This window comes from Bison bison, unplaced genomic scaffold (assembly GCF_000754665.1).
Source record: "Bison bison bison isolate TAMUID 2011002044 unplaced genomic scaffold, Bison_UMD1.0 scf7180017864456, whole genome shotgun sequence".
Classification (NCBI taxonomy): Eukaryota; Metazoa; Chordata; class Mammalia; order Artiodactyla; family Bovidae; genus Bison; species Bison bison.
Genome location: NW_011495018.1, coordinates 9,877,851 through 9,905,206, shown reverse-complemented (window position 1 = coordinate 9,905,206; position 27,356 = coordinate 9,877,851). Strand labels below are relative to the sequence as shown.

The window sequence follows — 27,356 nt, the reverse complement described above, 5'->3', positions numbered from 1 at the left end:
GGTCCCGGAGAAGAACTTCAAAAACAGATCAATCACCAACTGTGAAGCTCTGTGCCCAGCATCCAATTAGCAGACCCCACCGTGGACTTCACTGGTCTGATAACACTTTACCCAGGAAAACGACTACGGGGAAGAGAAAGCAGAGGGCTGGCAGGCTGACTCACCTGTGACATTGACCATGAAGTAGACAGTCTCACTGTCTACGTTCCTAGCAGCAGTACAAGCATAGAGGCCGGAGTCTCTAGGCGTGGCACCTTTTATCTGCAAATACTCCCCAATAAGCACTGTCCTATTGTTGGGCCCCAAGTGTACCCCATCCTTAGTCCAACTGATCATGGCGGCATCTCGCAACAGGCAGCGCAACTCTAGCGACTCCCGGGGCGCAGCCACGTAAACTTCTGGTTGGGAGATTTGGTATTTGGTTGGTGGCTCTGCAGAAAGGCGGGAGAGAGAAGACGGAGACAGATGGGAAAAGAGGAAAAGGAGAGAACGTCCAACAAAGGTCAGTGGAGGCCCCTTGACTCCAGGGAGAGCAGTTCATGGTTTTTCTCTCTTTTCGCAAATGGCCCCAGGGATGTCTGTCTGCCTCTCCTTGTACCCCAGGAAGCTGCCCTCACCAAGGAGCAGAGGAGTGTCCGAAACCAACCAGAGGAAGCACCCGGCGAAAGCTGCCCCACTGAGTCTCCAACAAACCTTACAGCATCCAACACAAACCCAAAACCCGACTGGCAAGGACACTGTGCAAGTTTAAAGTCGACTGTTGATCCAAAGCCTGCTTACCACCAACACCCGAAGAAGTCCAGCGTTGTGGCATTTTTAATTTGTAAAAATGTGTGTTTTCACAAATGGTTTCATTCCACGTGACTGCGCTGTGTACACACACTCACATACACACATACCTCTCCCTATTTGTGTGTGCTGACGTCCCCTGTTATCACAAATCTGAGCTTCTTAAAAAGAAATGCCTCAGTTTCTCAGGCTCAGATCAGAAAACTGCTGGTCTGGGAGACTGACGTCTGTGCTGGCCAAGCTCGGACACACTGTTTTCCTTAAAATGATAAAAGCCTGGAGGCCTTCACGTCAAAGCCCAAAAGAGAAAAGCCGCCCCAGGGAGCTGAGAGGCGGTCCCCATCGCACTTGTGTGGTAGGCTCTCAGTCGTGTCCGACTCTTTGCAACCCCCTAGACTGTAGCCCGCCAGGCTCCTCTGTCCATGGGATTTTCCAGGTGAGAATACTGGAGTGGGGTGCCATTTCCTTCTCCAGGGGACCTTCCCAATCCAGGAATCGAACCCAGGTCTCCCGCATTGTGGGCAGACTCTTTACCGTTTGAGCCACCAGGGAAGCCCACTTAAATGGATCTTAGATCGCACTTAAATGGATCCAAAGGAAGGTGCGGAGGCCTGCAGGCCTGGCACTCCACCTGGAGAGCTGGGCTACTCCCTGCTCCCCAGCCCCCACCACACAGCCCAGCTTCCAGTCTCCTCAGCCTTCTTCTGCCTTGTCTCCTTTAGAGCTTTTCCTTTCTCCCTCGCCTCCCCACTGAACACCCCCATCCTTCACGCCCCCCCGATCATGCACGCTCTCCTGGATGAGAGCCTGCCACCAGCCACCCCAGCCCAGAGCGAAGTGGGTCTCTCCTCTTCACCAGCTCCTGGGGATGGGCCACATTCGTGATGGACTTGTCCCGTCCCCCAAGGAGATGCCCAAGATGCTAGAGGGAGGGCTGATGTCTCTGGTTCTTTGCGAGCCCCTCCCCTGCCCCAGGCAGGCACACGGAAGGCGACTGTTACAAATCGGATAACGGTCCCAGTGACTCAAGAGGTAAAGAATCCACCTGCAGTGCTGGAGACACACAGGAGACGTGTGTCTGGGTTGGGAAGATGCCCTGGAGGAGGGCATGGCAACTCACTCCAGTATTCTTGCCTGGAGAAACCCACGGACAGAGGAGCCTGCTGGGCTACAGTCCATGGGGCCGAAAAGAGTCAGACAAGACTGAGCATGCACACGGTCCACAAACATGCAGGGCAAAACAGGCCCGGGAGGACCTAGCCTCTGCTAACCGAGTGAGAAGGAACCACGCGTCTTTAAGGAGAACAGCCAGAGCCGCCGGCTGGGACCCACGAGAGTCCATGAGCTGGCTTTTGGCCTTCACAGAGAGCACTATGAATGGTACCCGGAGGCCCAGGCCCAGAAAGCATAAAGCTTCCCAGCTCTGGGATGGCTAGGAATCTGGGCAGCATCAAAAGGCAACTGTTTTGTCCTTAAGTGTGGTCTGGACAAGGGTCCCACATAAGACTGAAATACAGTTACTTCATGTTTCAGTGCCAGGGTCCAAGAACAAGCGAGGGCCACACGCATCAGGTTCTAGAAATCCATGCCCCCCCCACCCCGGACCACCACCCGCTGTGGAGGGCCAGGGCTCCCCAGAGGGGCACCCCCCAAGGCAACCACACCAGCAAGGGCCCAGACACTGAACAGGATGGGAACATAAAGGGGTAATCACAGCAAAAGGAAGAAAATAGAAGTCATATTTAACTTGGAAAAACTTACACCCCAAGACAAGGGCAGAAAGTCCCAACTGACAAGCAGGTTACATTTTGAATGCTTGTTTTTTCGCAATCAACAATTATTTTACTGAACACCTACTATGGGCCACATGCTTTTATCCTGGATAAACAGAACAGAAACAAAAATAAACAGATAAAACAAACAGAAACAAAAATACTCCCTGCACTTGTGGGTGATTAATTACCGAGGGGTGACAGATAACAAATACAAAATCTACAAAACTATAAAGTCTGTGGAGTGGTCCCAAGTGTTAGGAGGAAGAAATACAGCATGTTAGGGGCACATCCAGAGAGGCAGGCTCTGGACTCCAGAACAGGAGTTGGCAAACCACAAGCCCCTGGGGCCAAACCCAGCCCATGGCCTGTTTTTGTAAACAAAGTTTACAGGTGCATAGCCATGCTCATCGCTTACATAATGTCCGGGGCTGCTGTGATATGACAGTTGACAGGCCTGTGGTTGAAACAGAGACCTGGTGACCTGCAGAGCCTAAAATATTAACAGTCTTGCCCTTTACAGAAAATTCGCCAGCTTCTGTTGTGTAGGATCATCAGAGAAGGCTTCTTTAGAGAGAAGGGAAGGGCAAAATGATGCCTAAAAGATACTGCAATGAACTTAGTTGGAAGGTCCTCAAATGGGGCCTCCTGAGGTTGTTCAAGTCATAATGCTGCTAAATTCAATGACTAATAAAAAGGTACTGAACTCTGGATCCTGAGCAGAAAAGGTATGGGAAGAGAAATGCAGGGTAGAGGGGAAGAGGAGGAGAACAAAGAAGTCAGTTTGGCCCCAAATCTCAGACCTGCATCCTAAAGTCAGGGCCACACAATGTTGCAATTGACAAGCCTCTCAAAGCCACCTGGCCCACCCCCTTTTACAGCTGGTCAAAGCCAGGATCAGATGTCATCTGAGTCCTGGGTCTCCCACAACTGATTACAGAAACAGCATCCACAATGTTAGAATGAATTGACACTGCCTCAGCCTGAGTTATAAAATAATCGCTATTTATTAGGACCAACATTGCATGATCAGCATGTCACCAAGAATGTTGTGGAATTTGCTTTCCTCTGAGCCAGAACTGGTCATCAAGAGATGGCCCAGCAAGGAAACAGCTGGACAGAGCAGCAACACTTCCCTCCCTTAGCGGACAGCCCGGGACCCACGTGGCCCATTCTGCTCTGTTCTGTCCCCCTGGCCCTCAGAAAAGGGAAAGCCATGTGACTACTTCATGGAGGCACAGGAAGACTCTAAGACAGTTTTTTGTTTTTAAGAAGAAAAAAAAAGGCAAGACACTTGCAGTTATGATGCAGAAAAATCTCTCTCCCAGATAAAAGGGAGAATTATGATTTCTCAAAGAAAAGCATTTTCACTAAGAATCCTCTCCTTCACCTAAAACAGGCAAACCACAAAATCTTGCTGAAACCTAGGTATCTAAGATGCTGGACCAATATCACCAAAAAGACATCACTACCTGCTGCTGCAGGAGGAGGGTCACATCCTATTCAGGCCGGACACACAGGAGATGCTAGTGGAAGGGGTGCTGGTGGAGGACAGAGGAGTCTGATATGCTACAGCCCATGGGGTTGCAAAGAGTGGACGTGACTTAGAGCCTGAGCAACAACACCTGTATGAGAAAGATGACACCCTGAGTCCCAAGTGCACTCTGCTCCTGCTTAAGCTCAGGAATGCCCCCAAACACAATATTATTTTGAGAATCCAGCAAGCCATCCAATATGAACCTGATCTTCCAACTATAATTTATGGGGCCAGTCTCCATCACTATCACTCTTCAAGGCTGAAGACACTACCAAGATCACAAGTACCACTCTTTTCAGAGGATAATCAAGAGACTACCTGGATTTATGAAAGTGAAAGTCGCTCAGTCGTGTCCAACTCTTTGCGATCCCATGGACTGTAGTCCATGGAATTCTCCAGGCCAGAATAGTGGAGTGGGTAGCCTATCCCTTCTCCAGCAGATCTTCCCAACCCAGGAATTGAACCAGGTCTCCTGCATTGCAGGTGGATTCTTTACCAACTGAGCTACATCCCATGGATGTAAAATGATGTTACTAATGATGGGCTCCTAGCTCAAAAGGCCTGATAAGGTGACGAGCTATTAAGAGTGATTTTAATTTCCGTGAAAACTATCACCCAGCTTTCCATTGAGATGATCAGCTTCAAGGATAGTAAAATAATTCCCCAATATACATCAATAGGGTGAAGATGTTCATTTATAAAATAGGGCCATCCACCTTCAAGACCTGAGACCATTAACTACTCCCATGGGGAATTCAGAAAGTGTGTGTTCCTCCTTCCCCAGCTGATTATTTCACAACAAGCTCATCTGAGGGTCTGGGGCATCTTTGGGGAACCCCAGCAGAATCTTGTGATACTCCCGCATAATGTAGGAGGACACATTTTAGGGAGGATGGGTGGATGACTAGAAAGAAGAGGGAAGAAGGGTTTAAGGAGTCAGGGAGGGCGGGCGAGTGGGGTCTACGGTGGGAAGGGGTGGAATGACACACCCAGCCCTTCCCAGGCCACCCAATAGCTCCTGTGGCCCAGTTTGCGTGGTCCTGCGTCAAAGCCATCCCAGGCCAAGATGCCAAGAACACCTATACTTATTAGCAGGGACCCAGACTGGCTCAGTAGAGGCAGTTCTCACCCTGCCCCTCCCACGTGGCCCCAGGGGCTTGCTTCCCTTCTGGGGCTGCCATCTCCAGGTGACTACCCACCAGATGCTCCGCAGTGCTCCTCGGACACCACCACAGTGGGAGTGCCCTCCTCGTGCTCAGAGGGGACAATGGACCAGATCCCCCAGAGCACCAATGCTGCACCTGCGGGGCCCTACCAACCCCTCTGCCTTTGGATGCTACCACCTTCCAAAGTCACATCACCAAGCCGCACCGCCTGCTCTATAACACAGGACGGTTGACATGCACAGAGTATTCCCTGGAAGATTTAAACGATATCTTTTATGGCAATATTACCAGTTCCTGCATTTTTTTTTTTCTGGTGATGGAGCATACTTTTTACTCTTTTTCACAGAGGAGGGGAGAAATCACAGGGAGCACGTAGTCCAACACGTCCCTCCTCTGTTCTCGCCAAAACACAACGGGAGAAGGTTCCAGAAGCCATTTTACTACACAGCAAGTGCTCTTCCAGAAGCTTCCATAGACAGAAAACGTCTCTTCACGCCTTTCGTAATGTAAACGACAATCCACAATGAAGTGACAAGGCTGGTACCCTCGCACCAGCGCTGGACGTTCTTCGTCACCGCAGCTAAAAGCGCCCGACAAACAAGGCGCCGAGTTTACCTTCTGGGAGGATGAAGTGGCACTTGTTCCTACTTGCTGAGCGCACAACCAGCCGGGACAGCTCAGTTGTGCGCGTCTTAGGTTGCATCATCTGAACTTTCTCCCCATGAGTTTCAAACACTTGAGAAGCGCCAGCGGCATCTTATCACGCAGCTGCTTTCCAATAAATGGAGTAATCTGATATGAAAAAATGAGAGAGATGGGCACCCGTACAGCTTGGCAAAAAGTGAACAGGGTGAATAACAGCTGCCTCAGCTTATGGTCAACGTGTGATTCCTGCTGGAGCTCCATCTCCTTCCCGCCCCTAAGAAACTCCAGAGCCCTGATCTACGAGAGCTACTGGAATTTAGAACTGAGGGGCGGCTGACTGCAAAGGGAAGAGGTGTGACGTCAACAGGGCAGAGGTCTGACGTCACGCTGACGTCACCAGCTCTACCTCTCAGGAAATCCACACGGGGACAGGAGTCCTTGCTGGAGGCGATCAGGGTCCAGGGAGGGGCGGGGAAGTCTTGCAAAAGGCAGAACAGGCTGTGGTTTCTGGGACTTCGCTGCTGAATTCTTCGCCCGGCTGAATTCTTCCCCGGTGTCATCAGGAGGCCGTCTTGAGACAATTGAAGCAGCGAGTGCGTTTGGAACGGGGAGCTATTTCAGGTAACACTTGACGCTGCCAAACCAGCCATAGCAGCACTTCAGACTGTCACTTTTTATAATGTTTGCCTATAAACTTTGCCCGTGTGGTTTTTGAAATGGCGCCCAAATGCAAACAGGGAACAGATGGGAACCCCGCGTCTTGCCCTGTCCAATCGCTTCGCGCGGAATGGATGACAGGTTTAAACTGTTAAGGAAGAAACGGCGTATGCCACAGGGACAACAAACCACGTCACTTCACAAATGCACCCTTTTCTGGGGTTTCCTTGGGACCGGTGTCTTTTCAAAGGTCGGGATGATCACAGCTAAGAAGGGAAACTCCAGCTTCAAGGATGTGGGGCGGGCGGAGGGGTCCCCCAAGAGGTCTCTCCATCTCAGAAAGTCAGAGGCATCCAAACCGTTAACACATTCCTCCAAAAAAGTGGACGAAAGGGAGAAAGAAACAGAAAGAAATGCCTAAACAGATCCCTCTGTGAGACAAGGAGGGAAGGGAGAGAGAGGACGGGATGTCCTACAAGGGGGTGTGGACGGCGGGGGCTCCCTTGGGAACTACAACACCCGCGTTTGGGGCGAGAATAGTAACCCAGCCTTGGTTCCCTTCTGCCACCTTGCACAAGAGGAACAAACATCCGTGCGGTGGGGCTGCCACTGTCTTGACAGAAGAGATACCCAGGATGAGCTGCACGTGCCCCCGGAACGTGGCAATCCACGGGCACACAGCAGGCAAGTGTCTGTTCCAGACTCGCCCTCTGGTCTTTACTATGGCCCACAGCGGCCACACCCCGGTCCTGGCAAGAAGTTTGAACTGGCCAATACCCTGCGTTCTGTCCATAGGAACGGAATACAGAACCGCCTCACATACACAGCACTGCCAAAGTGCTTTTCACCAGCTGGATGGGGTCCAGACAGACAGACACCTGGCATCACTTTTCAGTGACCCGTGGTGTCTTAGAACACAGGGACTTTGGAAGAGCATAGCCCCCATTTTCTAAAGCACGGTTTCCATCTAGGTGGCATCCAAAGTTAGCTCCACAAAGATCTAAAGGTCCCGGGATCCCCCTCATGGAGTCAGAAATGACCACCCTTGTGTTCCCCAGCACGGGGGCCCTGCAGACAGCCAGAGAGCAGCAGCAGAGCTGGCTGTTTTCAGCTCAGACAGCCTTGAAGCTTCGCCTTTACAAGAACGGGCTTGCAGAAGACAAAATCCGGACATCAAACGGAGGCCTTATAAGGCCTGGGTACTACTTGTTCCTTCGGGGTGGGAAGGGAGACACAAATACTCTGCACAATATAAAGATGAAAGTTCTCTACCTCAAGAAATACTGCCAACATAAAAATGGGGGCCTCAAGGAATGCAAAGCCCTGGAACACGGGAGAAGTAAACATGCTGCAGTCTCCTCTTTCCAGCCCATGGTCGGGGTGTCTTCTAGACTCACGTAAGGACTTAACACTCTCCCTGTGGGTATCGTGGGGGCCAGGACGACCACTAATAAATAGCTGCCTCTGCCACAGAAGCTTGACTGTTCCAGAAACTCTAGCCTGGCTCGCATTCCCCCTGATCAGGCGGGATGATGGCTAATGCTTCCAATATGGTAACCATTAAAAATTATATATTTAGGCACACCCCTCCTATAATTTAGGTCTCTCTTTGAGAAACAGGGCAAACAGCTCTCTGAGTCTGAAAAGAAAGGATATTTGTTGCTGCCTATGAGAAAATAAATGCATAAATAGTCCAAGTGCCTTAAAAAAAGCACCATTTAAGAGTCACCATTATCGCCTAATATTTGGACCCAAAATGTAGAAATATCCACTCCCTAATTTGTCAGCATCCCTTATCCAGTGTTTTACACTATTCATTATAGTGCTCTCCAATAGGGAGAAAGAACAACACAAAAAGATATTTTTGCTCCTGGACACAAAATGTGCATCAAACATTAGAGCAAAAAAACATTCCGGAGATCCCCACTGGACCACCAAGAGGTGAGTATCAAAACAGAACCATCTGCAGAAAGTCTCCAGATATTGGCAGCTTTGGTTGAGCAAGAACTTCAAACCTGAGCCCTCTCTTCAAAAACCATTTCCCAGAGAGATAAGCCATTAGATGATCTAGTGCCCAGGAAGCCAAAACGGGCGCTATGTCATGTCGGAGGGGCTCCCCCAGCCCAGGTTGGACAGACGGGGAGCCTATGTGCTCGGCCACCTGGCCGTCCAGGCCCCAAGCCTCCTGCCTTCTGGAGACACGTCTGCCAGACACAGCAGAGGAGGCTGGCCCTTCTCAAAACCTGGGCTTCCTCGGGCACGCTGTTCCAGGGAAAACCACATCATCAAAAAGCTGGCCCTGCCTACTGACCGAGACCACTGGAAAATCTCCCTCGTTTTCTCAGTGGAAGGCTTTGTACTTGTGTCACCGCAAGCAGGAAGAGGGACGAGGGGAGCGGGAGGGGAACTGATGAGGAGGTATACGGATAAAGGAACGAAGGGGCTTGGCCCGAGCCTTGTCGGCCCCCTCTTTAAGGTCAAGGGTGGCCTTGCCGACACTTCACCTGTAAAATGAACACACATCATCTCCAGTCCTGAAAACAGAACCCTCTGCACCCCCAAAAAAACACATTCCTCCCCGAATCCTGGTGACAGCCCTTGGCCCCAGGCAGCCCTCTTCCCTGTACAAAGTTGGCGGGGGGCATCTTCCTCATCCGATGCTCCTCCAGCTCCCAGAGCTGTTCCCTGAGCCCAAGCATTAGGTCTCACTCCTGTCCCCTCTCTGGTGACTCTTCAGAAAAGGCGAGAATGGGCTGGGATGTTAAAAAGACCAGACTTAGAACAGGCCTGAATCTCAGCTCTGCCACTTAGAAAGCGTGGGACCCGCGACAGGGCCCTCGGGTTCCTCATCACTCAGCGTTCTGCCCCTGCAGGTCAGGAACGACCATGAGACAGAGCATGGAAAGTTCCGCACACAATGGCCAGCGCTTAGCGAGAACTCAGAGGTACCAACTGTGGGGAAGACCTTGCCGTTGAAATCCTTATCCCTCGGCTGCAGTTGGCTAACCCTGAAAGGAGGAAACACCCCCTAAACCAGATTGTCCCAACTTGGAAGGGTGGGGATGATAGAAAGAGAGCCCCTAACACACAATTTAGTGCACGTTTATCTATAGCTGCATTCTATTTTCTATCGGCCTGTATGTGCGTCTGTGTGCACACACATGTTCTCAAGAACAGGAACACGCACTGAGGCCTTCCTGCCCTTCTGGAAGCCCCTTCTCTACCCCCATACCTGTGGATGCGCCCTCAACTCCATCCCCGGCTCCTCCGGTCCTTCTGCCTACTTTCTGATCTCCATCTCTGCAGCGCTTCCCACCCCCACAGGCCAGTGCCCCTCAAGTCCCTGCTTGCAGGCTCCTATTTCCACCTGCCTGAGGGAACACATTACCTGGATGCCAACCGAGGTCCTCTCCAAAACAGGCAGGTAACCTTCCACCTTGTCCTCCTCCGCTGGCTTCTTGCTGAATAGAGTCTCCACATGACATCAACTCAAGCCCCACGTCTGCCCTAAAGCCCCTATGCTCCCTCTCACCTCTCATCTCCAAAGCTCCGCCCCCTATTCACTCTGCCTCTGCAGAGCTGTGCCCCGACTCACAGCTCTGGAAAGAAAGCAAAGGCGGATGTCACTCCCACGGGCCCACTGCTGCAGACCTCTGCCATCTCTCCGGAAGATCTCTGTAGTGCCTCTGCCATCTCTCTGAAAGATCTCTGCAGTTCTCATCATCTGTGGTAGGCCCCATGTTCATCATGAGCCACTAGAGTAATCTTTTGAAAAGCAAATCTTACCTCTAATTAAAAAAAAAAAAAAAGGCAGAGGGCACAGACCACTCCACACTTTGACAAGATAAAACGCAAAGAACATCACCCAGGCTAAGGCCCTGGTTGCTCCTGGCCCTAGATGCCTCTCCCCGCCCACTCACAGCTTAGGCTTGTCTGTTCATATGGGCACTGTTCCCTCTACCTACAACCCCAGTCCCAATACCCTGCATGGCAAACTCCTATTCAGCCTTCAAAGCCCAGCTCAAATATCTCATCTGTGAAAACTCTTCTGATTCCCATTAAGACAGACTGCATGGCTCCCATCTCCAATTCATCAGGTCTTTGTTTCTCCATCTAGTATATTCCTACAGAATACAGTCTGTCTCCATCCACCACCCATTCCAAGTGAGAGTTTGGGGCGGGCACTCTGCATAAAGACTTTGCATAAACACGATCCAGACACAGCTTCCAGGGCCCCACTTCCAAAGTTCCTAGGCCAGGAGACCTGAGGTAGGGTCTGAGATTCTGGATTTCTTGCAAGTTCCCAGGTAATGCTAATGTTCCTGGTCCAAGGGCCATCTCATGAGAAGCCCAGCTCCAGGGTCCCAGGACAAGCTGGAGGCCTGCTGTAGCAGTGATGAACCCAGTCCACTTGGGCAGCCCCTTCACAGCTCCGAGCCTCAGAGTCCTGCTTGGTAGAACTGGCTACCTCTGGGCTGGGTCAGGGTCACCATGGGGACAAAACCAGAGGCTGCCTGGGAAGGCCTTTGGCAAGTGGGGGTACCTCTGAGAGAAGTCCCCCACCCCAGCAGAGGTTCCCTGCCCACCCTCAAGCACGGGACAGGCTTCCTCTTGTGGGCTATAGCTTGATATGACTGATCAGCAGATTTTCTTAATATTTTTCCAATCATGTGGGATTGAAGGCAGGAGGAGAAGGGGACAACAGAAGATGAGACGGTTGGATGGCATCACTGACTCAATGGACATGAGTTTGAGCAAGCTCTGGAAGATGGTGAAGGACAGGGAAGCCTGGCATGCTGCAGTCCATGGGGTCACAAAGAGTCGGACACAACTGAGTGACTGAACAACAAAAAAATCACGAGGGAACCTCAATTTGCATTTGTCTGACTTTAAAACAGAGTTTTCTTTCAAAAGAACAAATCTACCACATAATATGTATATAAGTTACTGGAGCAGGGATTTCTGGAATGTTCCTAAACATTCAAGGATCTTGTAAGAGTCACCGTTATCAACAGCCGTGTACAACACCCGTTTGATTCCTTTCGTAAAGGAAGAGGCCTGTGGCTTATGAAAATACCATTTACTATTCATTCATCCAACAAATCTGAGTTACTTGTAATGGGGGGGGCACAGTAACCCCCACAGAACTCCCTAAGAAAGAGGATCCCAGCTCGACCCATGGATGACTAATGGCAACCCCATGGCGGGCCACAAAAAAATCCTGAATGCCTGAGGCCCTGGGTTCCAGCGAGTAGGGTAATTGGCCAGCATTCCAGAGAGCAAGCTCCAAAGCCAGCAATCTGACTGCATTCCAGAAACAAGTTTTCAGGGGCGGTTGGTCAGCTTACCACCTTAGCATTATCTGTGGCTCACAGGGCCCATTACTAACATAAAGTGAATAACCAGTGCCAATTCAAGTGGATACATTTGCCCTCTAAGTCCCTTAAAGTGTAAGTGTTAGTCGCTTCAGTCACGTCCGACTCTTTGTGACCCAATGGACTGTAGCCTGCCAGGCTCTTCTGTCCATGGAATTTCCCAGGCAAGAATACTGGAATGGGTTGCCATTCCCTTCTCCAGGGGATCTTCCTGACCCAGGGATTGAACTCCAGTCTCCTGCATTGCAGGCAGATTCTTTACCATCTGAGCCACCAGGAAGTCCCTTAATGGTCAGATCACTGTCCAAATGTGACATTTTCCCCAGCCCCTCCCTCAGTGAGTACATTCTGAATACACGAATACTTTGAAAGTGACCCCAGTGACAAATGGGGGCGGAGGCGGGGGAGGCAAGAGGGAAGGGAAGGGAAGGTGAAGAGTTCTTTCCAGAGGGCAAGACTGCCTCCTGCATCTGTAACTGGGGACCTTTTGGGGGTATTGTTCAGCAAGTTTACTTAAAGGGCTTGTCCTTTCTTCTCTCAGCAGGACCCCAGTTCCAACACCAGTTAGGAGCCTGCAGATGTATCCCTAGACGGGTTCCCTCCCCCAACAGCATCCCAGCCATTTGCAAATGAAGGGACAGCAGCTGGATACTAGGAAACAGATGGGCTTCCTCATTTGCATGGGTTTGATCTGGCAGCCCTGGCCCTGCAAGTTCAGGCCTGGCCATAGAAGCAACTGCGTTTGGGCAAAAGCACAGATTCACAGCCCGCAGGGTCTCCAACGGGCAGCTGGATCAGAAGGACCCCTGGGAGAGGTACCCCTAAAGTCAGAGGGGGCGGGGAGCCTCTGCAGTGGGCGGGGCCCATCCCCAGCTGGCTGGGCCCCCGCAGGACCCAGGGAGGCCAGACAAGGGACAGGGATCACTTTTCTCCGGTGATTTGCGGAGAAAAGTCTCTCTAGGGGGATCCTGGGCTGGAGGACTGAAACCACATTCATTCAGGAAATTCCAAATTAAGATAGGCGCCACCGTGGTTAACCTTTCTCCCCAACTCTGAGCCGCCTATTTGCATGGAGGTGAAGGCTTCAAGAAAACAAACAAACTTTGAAGAGTCTCTACCTCCCCACCACGAGCGAGTGCTCAGTCACTCAGTTCTGTCCAACTCTTTGGGACCCCACAGACTGTAGCCCACAAGGCTCCTCTGTCCATGGGACTTTCCAGCAAGAATGGCAAGTGGGTTACCATTTCCTCCTCCAGGGGAATCTTCCCAACCCAGGGATTGAACCTGAGTCTCCAGCATCCCCTACACTGCAGGCAGATTCTTGACCGCTGAGCCACTGGGGAAATCCACCTCCCAACAGAGCGCCTTTCAAAACCCTCAAGAGCATCTGATCTGGAAAGGGCTGTGCAAGGCTCCCCAGTATCTTAGCTTCCCGAAATGTGGACAAGGGCATACCAGGTCCTTTCTTAAGTGGAGACTATTCACCCCTCTCCAGGGCATGAGGAGGGAGCCTTATTCAAACCTCTGAGTCCCCAGGCAAGGCCCCGAAGATGGGAGCAGAATCATGTTCATTACCCAGTCCAGGCCCTGGCTTCCTGGGCAATCTCCCTCCTTCCACATGGGTCAAGCAAGAAACTGCAGCTCCAGATAGACAAGGGGAAAGAAGAAACGACCTATACAAGGGCCAACTGCAGGCTGCCCCTGACCTCCTCACTCGCCATAACTTTAACTGTGGGCACAGGTGGCTCAGTGGTAAAGAATCTGGCCGGCCAGTGCAGGAGACGCAGGTTTGATCCCTGGGTCAGGAAGATCCCCTGGAGGAGAAAAAGGCAATCCACTCCAGTATCCTTGCCTGGGAAATCCCATGGACAGAGAAGCCTGGTGGGCTACGGCCCACAGGGTCGCAAAGAGTTGGACACAACTTAGCAACTAAATAGCAACTACAACAAAACCTCTCACCTGACGGGCAGAGAGGCCAGGACAGCACCCAAACTGGGCGCAGAGTAACCTGGCCGGCATGTCTGGCTGGGGCTGACTAGAGGGCCAATGTGGTGGGTTTCCAGTGAGTCAAGGGGGTACCCACTGCCTTCAAAGACCAGCTTCAGGAAGCTGCACAGCTGGGGGACCCAGAAAAATCCTTGACATGGCACGTAGGCTGCCTCTACCCCGCGTGGCCTGGCCTCCTTCTGTAGTCTTCTCTCCAGCACACTGGTCCCCTCGGGGCTCCCCAAACCCCTTTGACACACGCCACGCTTTTACTTCTGAGGACCTTCACCTCAGAATGGCTGGAAGGGGCCCCTTGTTTTTTGCAATTATTTGACAAAAGCCCATCTCCCCATCCCCCACTCCACAGGACTTGAGACTTTTTTGCTTGCCACTCTTATCCCCACTGAGCCTGGCACAGAGTAGGAAGCAGTAGGGTCTCAACTTAATTGAGGGGCAAACTACGCACCCACAGCGATTACGCTGCAACGTGAAAGCTGTGCCACAGCCACGCCACAGCACTAGGGTCTGGAAGCTGCGGCTACATCAGGGCTTTGAGGTTCAGAGGGGACACGCTGTGGTGCTCCCTCCCCGCCACGCATCATACAACTTCTCCCCCACACAGAGACACCTGCTGAACACTGGTGTCCTCTGCATCCACTGAGCAGGTGATCGGTGCAAAGTATGGCTAACTGAACCAGCCCTGATTCACCCCCACGTCTAGCTGGAACCACTCAGAGAGCACTTTAAAAAAAAAAAAAATCATCAAACTGAACTCCATTTGCTTTAAAAATGGGCTCTGTTCCTCAGCCTCTTTTTTTCCCCTAGGACATTCTTCCTGGCCAAGGCCGCAGGAAGTGTAGGTGTTGGAGCTTCTGCCCTTTCATTCTTGGAATTTTTCCCCCCTTTTATTTTTACTTTGTACTTTTTTTTTGCTTTCCTGGTCTCTGACATTAGCAGGCCCAGCATGCATCATGTCCACGACCGCAGGTTGCAGGAGCCCTGGGTATACCAGCAGTCTCATAGGTCGGCCTTGACCCAATCTCAAATCAGAAGATGCTCAAGAAAAGCTTAATACAACGTCAAACGGAGAACCAACACTGAACACTGAGCAGGTCCCAGGGCAGACCACCCAAGGCACTCGGGACAAAAAGAACAGGATGGCCTGGAGCTGCTGTGTTGGGGGCAAAGTCCTGCCGTCCTGACTCCCTGCCACGTGACTCAGCCTGGGACACTAACTGGGACTCAGAGCAGCCACCCTCTGATCTCCTGGGCAGCAGAAAGGGTTAGCTTCTTACCGATAAGCGACATACCACCAGAGGCCGTTCCAGAAGAATCCCAAGGCAGTAATTACTGGAATGGTTTTACTGCCATGACTTTTCTTCAAATAGCTTTAGGGGAATAGATGTGGACAGATGAAAAGAAACAGCATTAACCAGCAGTGTCCTTACATGTTTGAGAGTCAGATGACAGATTTAGGAATAAGCAGGCCCCCAAAAGATGCCACAGAAGACCCTCCTGCTCAGGAAAGAGGCATGCATTGGGGAATCTTTGCTGCACCAATAAACTGATCCCAAGGCCTGGGCCCATGCTCACTAACTATGGAGCCTTGGAGGAATCATTTCATCTCCAAGAGTCTAGGTCAAGAGTCTCGTCCGTATAAATGGGAATGTGAATAGCTGGGGTCTGCTGCGTTATTAAGATTAGAGACGGTGTGGGGAGGAGGATCTACAGGAAAGTGGGTCAAAAGGAACAGATTTCCAGTTACGAGAGAAAGAAGTCCCAGGGATAAAACGTAAACACGAGGACTGCAGTTAATACTGCCGTATAGTCGGTATACATGAATGCTGTTGAGAGTAAATCCTGAGTGTGTTCATTACAAGGGAAAAAAACTTGCTTTTTCTTTTTGTGTGTGTGTCTATATGAAGTGCTGGATGTTAGCTAAACTTACTGTGGTCCTCATTTCACAATACATATAAGTCAAATCATAACACTGTACATCTTAAACAGTGCTGTCTATTATATCTCAATAAAACCAGGGAAAAAAGATTAGAGATAATATGTCAAGGTACCTCGCACAAGGTCCAACACACAGCAGGCACTTAACAGATGTGATAACAATTGTTATCATCTGCATTCTCATCCTCTCAAGGAATGAATGGGCTAAAAAGACGATGACCCCACCCACACTGCCTACCCCTACTCACACCCTCATCCTTCGTACCCCCGCCCCACCTGTCCTGTCAGGTAACCCCCACGGGCTGTAACATACAAATAACCACTCAGCTCCCCTCCACCCCCAGTACCAAGGATACCATAACCAGCTCCCTGCCATGAAGACTGGAAGTCCAGACACCTGTGCACTGAGGAAGGCCCAGCAGGCCGCCTGGAAGAAGCCACCACATACCAACCTGGCAAGCCCGTCTTAACATGCTTTGGACACCCCTCAAGGGCCAGGACCCAGGCAGAGAATGCAACACCCCTCCTTCCCACCAACCAATCCCATAACCCTCTCTCCATCCTTCTTTCTCTTTGGCCAAACCACACAGCAGGCAGGACCTTGGTTCCCCAACCAGAGATCGAACCCATGCCCCTTGCAGTGGAAGAATGAAGTCCTAGCTGCTGGACTGCCAGGGAGGTCTCCCCCCATTCTTCTTCATAGGGCCTTTTGACAATGCTTCATCTGGAAGCCCCCAAACACAGAACTCCCTGAGAAAATACATTGCTCTTTGTCAAGCGCACATCCCGCTATTATTACATAGCTGCGAATGACTTCTTTCGACAGGGAAAAAAAAGTCAACCCCGAACTATTTGGACCGCAAGCAGCAAGAGGATCCAATTTCTAAAGTCCAGATTTGTAAACGCCCCAGATAATAAAAAGGGTTGGCTAAAACCAGGGCCAAGAGCTCCCTTTCTATTTTAATTAATGTAAAAACCTCTCATCAGAAGACTTGTCATCCTATATGGTAGGGTAAACATCCCTGAAATATTGACCGGACATCCTATCTCAGGTTTTCACTTCAAGGAGGAAGTTGGGTAGGGCGGGGAGGAAACAAGCACTTACTGAGCACCTAGTATCTGCCAGGAACTACAGTGATGGCTTTACATCCATCTGCATTTAATCCTTAAGGTACCCCTTACAAGATATTTATTATCAGATAGACTTTTTGATAAAGAAAGGGAGGCTCAGAGAGGTTGTCTAACAAATCCAAGGTCACAGCACCAGTAGATCATAGAGTCAAACCTGCCTTGTCTAGCTCTCAAGGCCAAGTTCTTTTGGAGAGTTTCTGTCCCCAGAAAGCACATCACATACCATTTAAAATGATTTTATTCATTTCTATGAAAAAAAAAAAAAAAAGCAAATGTAGAATTTAGGCTAATTATGTGGAGGATTCCTGGTCTTTTACAGATGTGAGTGAGTGATTTTCAATCGGAAACCTTTATAATATTTAGGATCTATAATTAATTGTGTGCCCACCTGGGTCAGCTAAGAAGGCAACATGTTTCGATCAAGGTCAGGAGGCTTAGAGGGATGGGAGGGAGGTGGCTTCTTTGGAGGGTAAGGGGCTACCCGTGTGGCACGCAGGATCTTAGTTCTCTGACCAGGGATTGAACCCGGGCCCATGGCAATGAAAGGGCTGTGTCCTAACCACTGGACTACCTGGGAGTTCCCAAGGGAAGGTGGCGACTTGAAGGCAGTCACACTCCTTTGTGGCAATCTCATCATCTATTCACGATCTGAAGTTTAAGGATTTTCAAAGAGTTTAAACCCTCAACTCACCCCCACAAAGATCTTCCTATGCACCTTACAGCACCTCCCCGCCTCCCACTCCCCTCAACACACAACGCTGGCTTTTTCAACGTCTTGATATCTTTAAAACATTACAACTGGTCACGTATGGAAAAACTTAAGAGTAAATTGGCCTTTAAAAAGAGGTCACACATAGTAACTTAGAAGGAGTTCTCGCATAGAAAATAATCATCACAGTTTATACAGAGTTTATTGTACTAATGTCAGAGCTCAGAACTGGGCTCTTTCTTTCAAGTAAAGTGCTGCATATAAATCACAAAATATATACGTCCCTTGTCCTCAATTCTGAATCTATCGGTATTTTCCTTATAAGCTATTTTTTTTCCCTCCTCATAAAACATGTTCACCACGACTCGACATTCTATATTATGCGCATTCCATTCAGACACGACTTGGAATTTACCATGCTTTAGTTGGACAGGGGTTAAAGGAAAGAGAAGGCCACACCTTAGCTCCCTGACTCAGTACAGTCAAGAAGAAGCTGACATTTTTAATATCCACATGAACATGGCAAAAGTCCAGGATGGGACGTAACTACTTATGGTATTCTGAAGTGGAATAAGTGACAACAACTCACACCCAACATCTTAAAACTCCATCAGTGTACAAAGTTCCTAAAACACAAATTACTGAAGCTCTAAAGCATGCCTATTTTGCTTGACACTCTTTAAGGACGACCGTGGTCTAAACTGGTCATTACATACCCTTTTGCATGAATCTATAAATGGTAAAAGCTTGAAGTTATACAAACAGAGGCCAGTGAAAGCCGGCACCCGCCACCTACCACGGATGTGGCTACCATCTTGGATTTCCTATCATGCCCTAAAATGGGATGGTAACAATCAGAACGAGTGAGAAAAAAAAACTTGGGAAGAGCGTGACCTCTATTAATTTCGGAAAGAAATATCTCCAGGACATGGGGGACCATCACGATGAAAAGGCCAGCAACTTGTTCAACCAGACTTCTTTACAGAACCGGCCTTCCCTCCCTTCCCCACCTCCTTGCGTTCCCTGATCCAGGAAAACCAGAACTGAATCTAGTGGGGTCACTCCAGTTCCACCTGAGTGACCAGGAGGAAGTGGCCAGTGTGTACAGATTCTCAGGCTGCCAGAAAGCCTTCAGGCTTCCCATAAAGATAAACACTGTCCCCAAAATGGAATACGAGCTGCATAGAACTTTATAAACTCAAGTTCAAGAGCCTCTAGCAAGTCAGAGCTGAGTTCTTCAGGGTTTGTTCATCGTGGATTTAATGATCAGAAACCCCTCTCCTCTTCGGCTTAAGGTCAAGGTGGAATACCCTTGCTTTAGGTCCATGATTCGGCACATACAGCCTTCAACACGGTCGCCGTCAGTTTAAAGAAACTACTACTAAAGACAGCAGAGTCAGAGGAGGACACGGGGAGAGTGTGACATGGTTAACCACACCAGGCCCTGCAACGCCAGGGAAGCTGGACCAAGAGCCATTGCTAAATCTCACTTGGATACAGCAAAAGCACAAAAAGGATGCAAAATCAAAGGCTAAAGTCATCTCTCCAGAAAAACGAAATAATAATAAAGACCATGCGTCTTTTGCACAGCCTCGTAAAACGCACTGGATCAGAAAACCATTTGTGGCATAGCCTGAAAAACTTCCAAACAATCACTTCTGAATTGCCTACCTAGGCAAGTCACCCTGCTACAAATCTTAACCAGCACAGCAGAAAGTAACACACAAGTTGTATTTCCTATGGAACCTAAAATCCCAAACTCCATTTCCCATGTTTTCCTTTAATGACTAAAATAAGACAGGATTTTTAATGGAAATGTACAATTAAGCCAAACTCTGGGGGGAGGGGTGTGCCAGGGGGAGTAGCCTTTTAACAATTATCCTGGATAAGTAAACACCCAAACAAGAGACTGCAAACGGGAAGGCTCCTGGACACATTTTATTGAGAATGTAAACATTAAACAAAGCTCTTCCTGTTTAAACACTACCCCAGTTATTTCATAACCATGTAATTATTCATTAAGCTTGATATTGAAAACATCTCATAGGGTTTGCTCTAGTTCTATGAATTCTCACCCTCAACTTAATGGGAAAGACTTGAAAGCAACAAGTCTTCAGTGATGGCCTAGTGGGAGCTAGTCACCTAGCAGGTGTGCACCTGCTAAATCGCTTCAGTCGTGTCTGACTCTTTGCGACCCTGTGGACTGTAGCCCGCCAGGCTCTCCTGTTCATGGGATTCTCCAGGCAAGAATACGGGAGTGGGTTGCCAGGCCCTGCTCTTGGGGATCTTCCCAACCGAGGGATCGAACCGGAGTCTCATCATGTTCCCTGCATTGGAGGAGGGTTCTTTACCACTAGCGCCACTCAGTGCTTTAATTGGTTAAAATAAAAAGCAAAACACACACATACTTCAAATCTGCATGAGAGCGGACCAGTAGAGAAAGTATACAAATACCAATGCTCTGGGCTTGCTAAATTTTTGCTCTAGAAATAATATTAAACACAGCTCTTTGTCTATGAATTGTGAAATACTTTATATACTAATAAAGAATGTGTACTTCATTGTGTATTTAACTGCACAAGCCTGCATTTGGTTTAATTTACTAAGAATAAGTCCTTGTTCCTATGCTAACTATCAAGTTACAGTCAACTCTTAAATATTAACACTCATATTGAGGAACAAAGATGCAGATAATACAAAACAGAAGATTATTTTAAATCATTCATTCTTGGTATGCGGATATATTCTTTTTTTTCTTTCCTTTTAACTTGCAATTAAATGCGTATGGCTGATATTATGGCATTTACAATACTTCTAACAAAAGACCTAATCCACACTGGAAAACTCTGACAGTGGTGAGGTCTCCATGTAGATCCCCTGCTCCATCTCTCTGCTATTGAACTTTGGACCAATTCACATCAGTTAAGGACAGCATGACCTCAGAAGGTTGCCCCAAAACTGACTGCAAAAAAAAAGCAAATTACTTTCTTCCCAGGTTGTTACTTCCCAGCATCACACTTTCTGGAGGGTGGGAAAGTAATTAAAGGTTTGGGGTTGGAAAAGGCCTTTTATTTTAACTCCTACTGGGCTGGTGTAAACAAAGATGTCGTTAAAGTCAACAACGACTTAATTAACCAGAGTAGGTGACAATGTCAGGAAGAATTTGAAAGCAAGAGTCCTCTCTGCTACAGGGTAATCAAGCTTGACTATAAATAATTAGAACCTTAATAAACAGAACAGTACTTGGCATTGAGGACTGGCCGCCTTGAGTCAGTAACTGAGTTTAAACCCTGCACAGCTGGTCCCCAACAAGAATGACTGACCAACTGAAAATATTCATTTTTTTAGTCTGGAATATTAACAACTAAAATCTTCTAGAGATTATTTTCTTAAGTCAGTTGAGTAGACCCAAACCTACAGCTACCACTTCAGAACGTGTCCAGAAGACAAATGATACATGACAGGTGACGGGATATATGATCATGATACATGGTAGATGAGATGATGTTGATACATGACAGGATGATAGATGATGGATGGGATGGGATGATGATCAATGAGATGATACTGTACAAAGCTGAGACAATTGGAAAAGGATCCTCTAGAGGGAGGGCTCGGGCCCCTTCCTGGAACTTAGTCACATTTTTCTCTGGCCACATTTATCTAAACTGAGCTTCCACATTAGCAAGCCAAAAAGTCTTCCAAGATAAAGCCCTGTAGGATAGAAGGTCAAGGCTGAACTTACTTTATCCAAAGCTACAGTTAAAACACACCATGGAGGACAGACAGCGACTGATGGACACACATGGATGGGGGACTCTGTCAGTCTCTCTCCAATTCGCCAGGACCACAGCCTAAACTGGAGCTGCCCAACTCAGTCTGCTTCCAGTTGCTAAAAATTCTTCTTTCTCATCTATAATTAGATTACCTTCCTAATAGCCTCTGACACCAAAGCGAAACTCCTGCACTGGAAGAACTCATCTTAGGGCTCACATCAGTCGACAGGGGAAGTGCAGACCCTACAGAAAGCCAACACAGCTGCTCCTCCATCAGGGAGCAACTTTCCTCTCAACTGTCTCCAAAAGCCTAGATGTCTCCTGATGTGTTGGCAACTGAACAGCTAGCCCATGGGACTGGGAAGATGGGCGTGCCCAACTCGCCAAGAACGACAACAACTTGTCCCAGGTACTCATTAGACACCAGGACCTGTGCTAACTGCGTTTTGCATCCAGACCCACTTAAATCTCCCAGCAACCTTCTTGAGGCGGTCATCAGAAGGCTTCTGAAGATATTAGTATTCATTTAACATTAATAAAGAGACCCTAAAGATGATCTAATCCAGCCCTCAGATGACAGAAAAGGAGACTGAGGTTCAGGGGACTGTGTGCTTTTTCCAAAGCCGCCACCTCTTTGCAGGGTTTTGCACAGCTTCCACTAAACCTTTGTTTGAAAAAACCTCTCACAACTCTGGACGCAAACCTCATAGGAGCTGTGAACCCCAAAATATGACCTACCATTTCAGGGAATTCAGGCACCTCCCCTCAACCCCCAAGTGCATTCACAGATGCCAGGCTGGGAAGACCAGCCTCCAACAATACTCACATTGTTGGATGCACATTTCTACACAAAGAACTGCCGAGGGTACTGCATCCTTGTCCATCTCCACCCCCCTCCCCATCTCTGCCTCACCTCTTCCTACCAGTATGTGCACACAGATTTTTAAATTCCCTTCAATAATTAAAGACGATAAAAAGAAGTCCTCCAGGACCATTTTACACTTTATGTTGAAATAAACTCCCAATCACGCTGCCCTGAAAGTCGAAATGAAAAATGACATTTTCTTCCTAACCTGGGCCATGCCTGGGCTCACACTGCAGGAAACACCCCCGTTTAGCAGCCTCGGTGTGTGTACTGAGCCATGCACCCCAGGGAAAACCGGCAATTAGAGAAACATCCATTTTAATTATTAGCAAAATTAAAGACGTGCAGGCATGACTTTCAGAAACCAGGAACCTTTTCCCTCACGTTAAGCCCTTTAAACATGCATCCCCATCGCAAGTGACACTGGCGCCCACGTCACCAGCAGGCAGTTCCATAATCCCTGGGGCCGGAGCCTGTGAACGCTTCAGACACAAACTCCTACCGCGTTCCCTACCGGAAGCCTGAAAGCCACTGCAGCGTCACTACACCTGGTTACTACAAACCTCCGTAACTTGGGGTAAGAAAAAGGGCACAAGCCTCCACTAGCGACTGCTGAGCTGCTTTTGGTAAGAAGCACCTCCGTTTTAGAAAAAAAAAGATACGCCTTTATCCTTGCATGACTCGGGGTCTCAGTGGGAGCCCCCCTGGTTGGGGACACAGCCCTCCCCTCCCCGTCTGATCCTGGATGGGCTTGCGGTCTTCTTCCGAGCAGGGTGTCTTTTCCAGAACAGCTGACTGACCCCAGCCCACGCAGGCCCCCTGAGCTCAGCAGGCACCAGGTGGGCTCTCAGCAAACAGGTTCATTAAGTGGCGATGAGTGCTAGGATCTGCCGTTTTATTCTCGGATTACCACTCGAAAAATAACTCAGCTACCAATATTCCCTACTGATGACAGATCTCGTGCGGCACCAAGTCGAGGCTGGGCTACCGACATCGCGGAAGGACCCGGGAGAAGAGGTTCCAAGTCTGCCTGGCGGGAAAATTCAGCCCTTGTGAGTTTTGTGCTCACAACTGGCCTCATGCCTTTCTGCATGTTCCAAAAGGCATAATGTGTTGCCTGCATACAATTTCCATAGCTGAAACACCAACGCACGCCCTGTTAGATCTGGAAGTTCTCAGAGATTCAGGAAAGGCCCAGGTACATTTCAAATTGACCTAAAATAGAATCTGCCGCTCTGTGACGTGTGGCTTAAGTATTATGAATTACAAGGGCTAAAAAGAATGTAATGTCTCAACCCTCTCCACTCTGAAGTTCAGAAGCTTTCTCTCCTTAGACAATGAAAATAAAATGTCAGCATTTCAGAGGTTGGCAATTTCCCTGCGTGACTCCTTTTGCCGGCAAATTGCAATCCTTTACATTGTGAGCAAAACTCTCTCGGGTAAGCAAGGGTAGATGGTATTCAACTCTGAGCTGCCTGCCACAGCTCTCCTGGCACTGGATGAACTGCCAGCCGCCTCCCTTACCCAGCACAGAGAAAAACGCACACGCCAAGAAACCACCAACTACACCACCCGGCCCACAGTGTGACAGCTGAGAACCTTCTTTTATAATCCCTGGCTTGCAGGGGGCAGAGAGCCACAAGCTCCGCTCCTGGAGGTCTCCTTTACAACACAAGGGGCAGCTGATTCTGAAACAGGCCTTGACCTCAGTGCCACTTCCCCCAGACAAATCCCCAAACAAACTTGGTACCCCGAGAGCGAAATGAGATAACTTACCTTCCGGCTCAACCGTGGTATCGTCAACTAAATTGAAGGAGGGCCGGGCCAGGGACAAGGTTGCCATGGTGACCACAACCAGGCAGAGGAAGCGACCCCAGCTGACCATGGTTACAGTGCCGATCCCCTGTCCTCTTCCATATCTCCATGTGGACGTTAATCCCATCTGCACCCTTCCTCTACGAGCATGGACTGCCTGCAGCAATGCCTTCAGCCGGCGGTGGGCTCAGGAACCAAGGTGCTGCGGCGGCCGCTCGCTGGCCTTGCCGCTGCTGCTGCTGCTGCTGCAGCCTCTAGAGGAGAGAGACACTGCGAGTCAGTGAAATCTTCCCCAACACCAATTTAGTTCAACCCAGTTCTCTTTCATCATCTGCAAATACCTTCCATCCACACCTGAGTCCCAGGGGTTTCCACCAGACCGGTCCACAAAAACGTGTTAGGCTGATGGTTGAGAAAGCCTACTCTTAGGAAACAGAGATAAAAAGAGTAGCTATAGGACCCAGATACGTGCAGCCACTTCAGCTGGGCAAGTGGACTCTCTCCTCCTACCCACTGTCACCTCTCCCGCCCTCCAAAAGCCAAAGCTACGTGACCTTAGTTTCAAGGGCAACTACAAAAGCCAAGTTAACGATGCTCCGGCTGGCATAGCCAGCCTCTCGTTAATTTCTTTCACGCCAACTGGGCTTCAGAGGCGTCTGCTTCTGGGGGCTGGAGCTAAGTGGCTTGCTCCACCCTCCCTGGAGCCCTCGGGAGGAAGGGAGACCAGCAAAATAAAAAGAACCCCAGGAAGGCGACCAAAAATTCCCACCAGTTTACACTTGTCAAGATTCATTTTCAAATGCAGAAATGTATTTCAATCTTTTCGCCAAGCAGCCACTTACAAAGAATGAACGAGACTGCGATACATTCAAAGCAGCTGATCCAAAAAGAGATTCAAAGCTTGAATCCCATTCCACTGTGACGAACAGCAGCCCAGGCCTAGTGGAGGTCTTCAAACTAGAGAGAGAAACGGAGCAGATGCAAGCTCCTTGAATAACACGGGTGTTCATTAATGATGATGATGGTGACGATGATATGTAAATTATTCTCAGGGTAGGTGATTGGGCCAATAACTTTCAATATGCTAACTTATTGGCTAAAATTTCAGAACAGAAGTTACCAGGGGGTGTTCAATGGGTCTGCTCACCCATTTAATTCAAAACCAAAGAGAAATTTCCAAGCTTAAGATAATCCAAGATTTTACATTTGTTCGGTATCAATTACTAAGAATAAGAACCAAAATGCACAAGCTTCAGAGAATTTGATCCAATCAGATTCCGTGAATTATATATAAAAGAACCACATTTTATAGGATTTAGGGTGGAGGTGAGACCTTTAATATACAAATCTCGAAACCCCATGCTTTCTGCTTGCGGACCTCATGTTTCAGATTATGACGTAGGATTTCAATACTGCTCGAGCGTCCCCAGAGCTACATCAGAAAAAAACTTTCAGCCTTGACTAAGGATTAGAGTGGGTAAGGGGAAAAGAGGACGCTGCTCCACTTTCAGAGAAGGAAAAAAGAAAACCTCTTCTTCAAAAGAAAGCACACGTGAAACCATGTGATTCACAGCAAAAGAAGAGCGCGTGCGTCCACCCCGTGCTTTCAGACTGCTTGAAGGATTTCTTTGGCCGGTTTTTCTTTCCTCTTCGAGGTAAGAGCCTCAAAAGATAACTCCGTATCTATTTCTACATACACATGGGAGGAGAACACACAAACATTCTCACTGATTTACGAAGCATTTCCAGAATGCATGGGAATTTTTTTGCCTCTAACACAACTCCAGGAAAACCCCAGCAAGAGAGTGGGCCCCAGACTGCTTCCCCAGCCGGACTCACCCACCTGTCCCAGCCTTAAGGAGCTTCCTTTGCAGGTAGAGGCGGACAGTGAGTGACCTCAGCAAAATCTCAAGCCATCCCTTCACCCCATCAGCTTGCACCAGCAACTGACTTATGTAGCCATTTCCAGATCCAGGCTCCGCGGCCGCCCCCCTTCCTTCCCAAATCTCTGGAAAGTGGAGGTGGGGGGTGGCAGGTCTGCACAACTCCTCACCCGAGTGGACAAAGGTACAGAGGGACCTCCTGGGCGGGATAATGAGGTCCCCAGGCTCAGTGTTGGGAACACAGGCCCAGCGTGCCTCTGGCGGCCACAATCCCAGCTTCCTGCCTTCAATACCATAATCCTTCCTGGAGTCTGAGCCTCAGTGAAAGCCCCAGCGTGTTTATTTTTCCCCTTGAAAGGGAACTCTCTTCTCTGCTTGGGCGCGGGAGGAGTTGTCACCCTCCCAGTGATGGATGGCTCTTCCTGGCCACCCGTTCCCCAACCCCCCTGTCCATTTTCACCTCAGCACAAGCCTGCCCCCAAAGACAGGCAAAGTGACAAGCGAGAGGGCTTGGCTGGGGAGTGGTCCCTATACCAGATCTATGCAGTTTACAGTACATTCCCAAACCCTCCACCCTTCAAGAAGACAAGTCAATATAGCACCCACCTAAACTGAGTCTCTACCCAAGCACTTGGGAGCTTTGTTCCCGGCAGATTTCCCATCAGTCAAAAGTGCCAGGCAAGGTGAGGGGTGCCCAGGCCCCCAGGGGACAGACCCACCTTCTAGGCTCCAAGCCTCCCTAGGGCCCCCAGGCCTGAACTGAGCAGGGGGCTCTCAAGGGGTCAGATGTGGTGGGGGTGGGAATTCCTCAACACACTGAAATCTCAAGACAAAATACAGGCTGACCCAGGACCACTTCTATTCCCCGTTAACCCCCAGCAAGCCAACGAGAACTTGCAGCAGCTCCGGGAGAACTCACCACCACCAACCCGGTTTCAGTTGTAGCAGTTCTTTCATTTGTGTGCTAGGAATATAGTGATTTTCTCCCCCTTCTCGGGGCGCTAAAGAGCTCAGAGAAATCTGCATTTTAATTGACATTCCAGGGCGAGAGAGAGGGGCGCCCGATTGCTTTTCTATTCAAACTAAACAGGCTTTTCAGATGAAAATGAGTCGAGGCCGGTGGAAGATTTACAGGGATTTGGGACCCAGGGGACAATGGGGTTTTAAATGTTGATAGCGTTTCACACCAAACACATAATGGGTGAAAGAAGGTTTGCCTTTAAGGGTGGTTTTATTGAATTGGGCGAGAGAAAGGAAGGTCCGGAGAAGAGTTTGCAAAGGAGCGGGAGGCGAG

At 49.2% G+C, this 27,356-nt stretch overlaps 1 protein-coding gene across 11 annotated transcripts in view; it reads right to left on the bottom strand.

The window, feature by feature from the left end:
- The window catches only part of FGFR2 (fibroblast growth factor receptor 2), a 107,652-nt gene that overhangs the window by 78,946 nt on the left and 1,350 nt on the right, over positions 1-27,356 (bottom strand). For 5 of the 11 annotated variants that reach the window (XM_010859237.1, XM_010859232.1, XM_010859235.1 and 2 more), the window contains exons 2-3: positions 24,141-24,433; positions 165-431 (exon numbers count right to left, since the gene is read on the bottom strand). In XM_010859237.1, coding sequence (XP_010857539.1) covers positions 165-431; positions 24,141-24,306 — 433 coding nt within the window. In that variant the 5' untranslated portion in view covers positions 24,307-24,433. Of the gene's footprint in view, positions 1-164; positions 432-24,140; positions 24,434-25,021; positions 25,261-27,356 lie in introns of those variants that run through there. The other 6 variants (XM_010859238.1, XM_010859239.1, XM_010859240.1 and 3 more) reach the window with 2 other exon arrangements.